The sequence below is a fragment of the Protobothrops mucrosquamatus genome, unplaced genomic scaffold (assembly GCF_001527695.2).
Source record: "Protobothrops mucrosquamatus isolate PMUCROS unplaced genomic scaffold, P.Mucros_1.0 scaffold2453, whole genome shotgun sequence".
Classification (NCBI taxonomy): Eukaryota; Metazoa; Chordata; class Lepidosauria; order Squamata; family Viperidae; genus Protobothrops; species Protobothrops mucrosquamatus.
In genome coordinates, this window is record NW_015388525.1 from 184,979 (window position 1) to 187,554 (window position 2,576).

General features: G+C 46.3%; 1 protein-coding gene across 1 annotated transcript in view; it reads right to left on the minus strand.

Moving 5' to 3' along the window:
• TEP1 (telomerase associated protein 1) overlaps positions 1–2,226 on the minus strand; it is a 33,538-nt gene extending 31,312 nt beyond the window's left edge. Inside the window, exons 1-2 of the mRNA XM_029285905.1 lie at positions 2,062–2,226; positions 358–475 (exon numbers count right to left, since the gene is read on the minus strand). Of these exons, the coding sequence (XP_029141738.1) occupies positions 358–475; positions 2,062–2,132 (189 nt within the window). The 5' untranslated portion in view covers positions 2,133–2,226. The remainder of the gene's footprint in view (positions 1–357; positions 476–2,061) is intronic.
• Positions 2,227–2,576: the final 350 nt, after the last annotated feature.

The window sequence follows — 2,576 nt, forward strand, 5'->3', positions numbered from 1 at the left end:
TTGTTGTTGTTGTTGTTGTTATTACTATTATTAAAAAGAAAGGCCGGTTGCCTCCTGAAAAAGCATCTTTGGGTTACCAATGGTAATTTAATTGAAATGACATAAAGATCACTTAATGATATCGATTTTTATAATACTGATAGTCCTCACGTTGCAACCATTTGTTCCACGACTGCTCAAAGTTACGAATGATGCTGAAGGAAAAAAAAATGTACAAGTGGTCTTCGATATTTGATTAAGACTTTCTGACAAGCAGTTTGGGACAATGAAGGAAAAGGGTTGGGAAGCTCTGTTCTAACGGAACACTCCCCCAGAACGTGGAAGGCTTCTGAAGCTGAGAAGTCAGATAGCTTTTACCTGTCCGGTCTTCATGTCCACCAGGTGCAATGTCCCTTCCACAGTACCCACGACGGCCAGTTTTCCCGAAGGAGCGAGAGAAGCAGAAGAAGGAGCGGAAGGAAGGTTCAAAACAAGGCTGTTAAATAAAAGAAAAGAGATCGATGAAGATTCTCAGTCATCCAGTTGAGTCATGGCAACTGCAGTTCTTTTGTCTTTTGGGTATGAAAGCTTTCGCTATTTATCCAAACAGCTTCTTCAGTCTGAGCAAATGTCTGTGGAGACTCTCAGTCACCCAGACCATAGTTGTTTCCAAGGTGCTTTTTCAAAAGGCAGCTGAATTTTTTTTTCCCTGAGGAAGAAGAAGAAGACATTTCACTTCTCATCCAAGAAGCTTCATTGATTCTGAAGCTTCTCGGAGGAGAACTGATGAAGCTTCTTGGATGAGAAGCAAAAGGTATTCTTCTTCCTCAGGGGAAAAAACAGTCCAGTTGCCTTTGGAAAAAGCACCTGGGAGTCGGTCTGAGCAAGTTGGTTAATGGGACCCCACATGCGCCCTCTGGGGTGGTTTAATTTCTCACCTAATCTGGATAAGCTTGCTAGGTGAGCAGGCAGAGAGTCATTGGGATGTAAATAACCAACCTGATAAGCTGAAGAAGCTACATGGATAAACAGCAAAAAGTTAGCTGTCCAAAAGAGATTGGACAGCCATTTGCTTGAAATGATATAATGTCTCCTGCCTGAGTGGGGGATCAAACTAGAACAGGGCTTTTCAACCTTTTCACCCATTGTACCACTTTTAGGATATGGCAACATCCGAGTACCACCAGTCGCCTAGCAAGGTGTCAAAAACTTGATGTCCAAAAAAAAAAAGGAAAAAAGTGATAAAGTACAGGTAGTCCTCGACTTACAACAGTTCGTTTAGTGACTGTTCAAAGTTACAATAGCACTGAAAAAAGTGCCCCCCAAGGCACAGCCGAGCAAGACACCTGCCTGCCCACCTGGAGGCGCTGTTCCTCCTGTCCGAGGTTTTCATTGTTGTGAGCATTTCTGTTGAGGATTGGCAGTGGGGGTGGGGTGGGGGGTGTTTGGTTTTTATTCCCCCCGTCTGCTGGATGGTTGCAGCAGATTTTGGTCACTTCACATGACCCTGGGACACTGTGACCGTCATAAATATGAATCAGTTGCCAAGTATCTGAAGGTAAATCACAAGACCCTGGAGAGGCTGCAACATTCCAGCTGATCGGCGCTTCTTCTGGGCTCAGCAGAAGCGCCAGGATCAGCGCCGAGCTCCAGCTGGAGCCTCGTGCTGATCCTGGCGCTTCCGCTGAGCCCTGACAGCCCTGCAGCTCCAGCCGTCTCTCGCTCAGGCTTGTGCGGTGCTGCCACCGGTTCAGCTCATTCCCCTCCCCTGCTACTTTTCTAGGATGCTCGCGTACCACCTGCCAGGTGCCAATGTACCACAGGTGGTACCCGTACCACTGGTTGAAAAGCCCTGGACTAGAAGACCTCCAAGATCCCTTCCAACTCTATTCTGATTGAATTATGCATGCAGCAATTATGCAATTATAACCGCAGTTATGCAGTTATTTTGTTCCGAACCAACAAGAAAAGACGTCCATTTGCCATGACTCAATGTGCAGATAAAAGGGGAGGGGGGAAAACAATAACATTGTGAGATGCATTGAGAAGAAAAAGGGCCTCATCCCTGCATTGTAGAATTACCTCTTGGTTTGCTGGGCCCTCTCTGGCTTGTTAATCCATTTCAGGAAAGGTTTCCCACATTTCTGGAGCATCGCCTGGGCTTGTGAGCAGAGGTCTGAGGAACTGGGCTCATTTGCTGCCTGTTGCAGGAGCAGTAGAGGATTCTGGGAAAGCAGCCTGAAGTTTCTTTGCAAAAAATCAGCGAACAAGTTGACTGCCTCACCGGGCTCTGAGCCAGCAGCTGTTGCTACAGAAAACAATGGATCATAGATTCATATTTTCAGTCGCTTTTAGCATACTTGTATTTCTACAGAACGGGCCCCAACCTCCAAATCAGAGATGTCCAACCTTGGCAACTTTAAGACTTGTGGACTTCAACTCCCAGAATTCCACAGCCGACATGGGGAATTCTGGGAGTTGAAGTCCCCAGGTCTTAAAAGTTGCCAAGATTGGACATCCCTGCCCAAAATGCAGTCTGCAATTTTTCCATCCCAGCTAAAAAGTTGCAGCCCTTTTCCAGGTCTGTGATTCCCCAA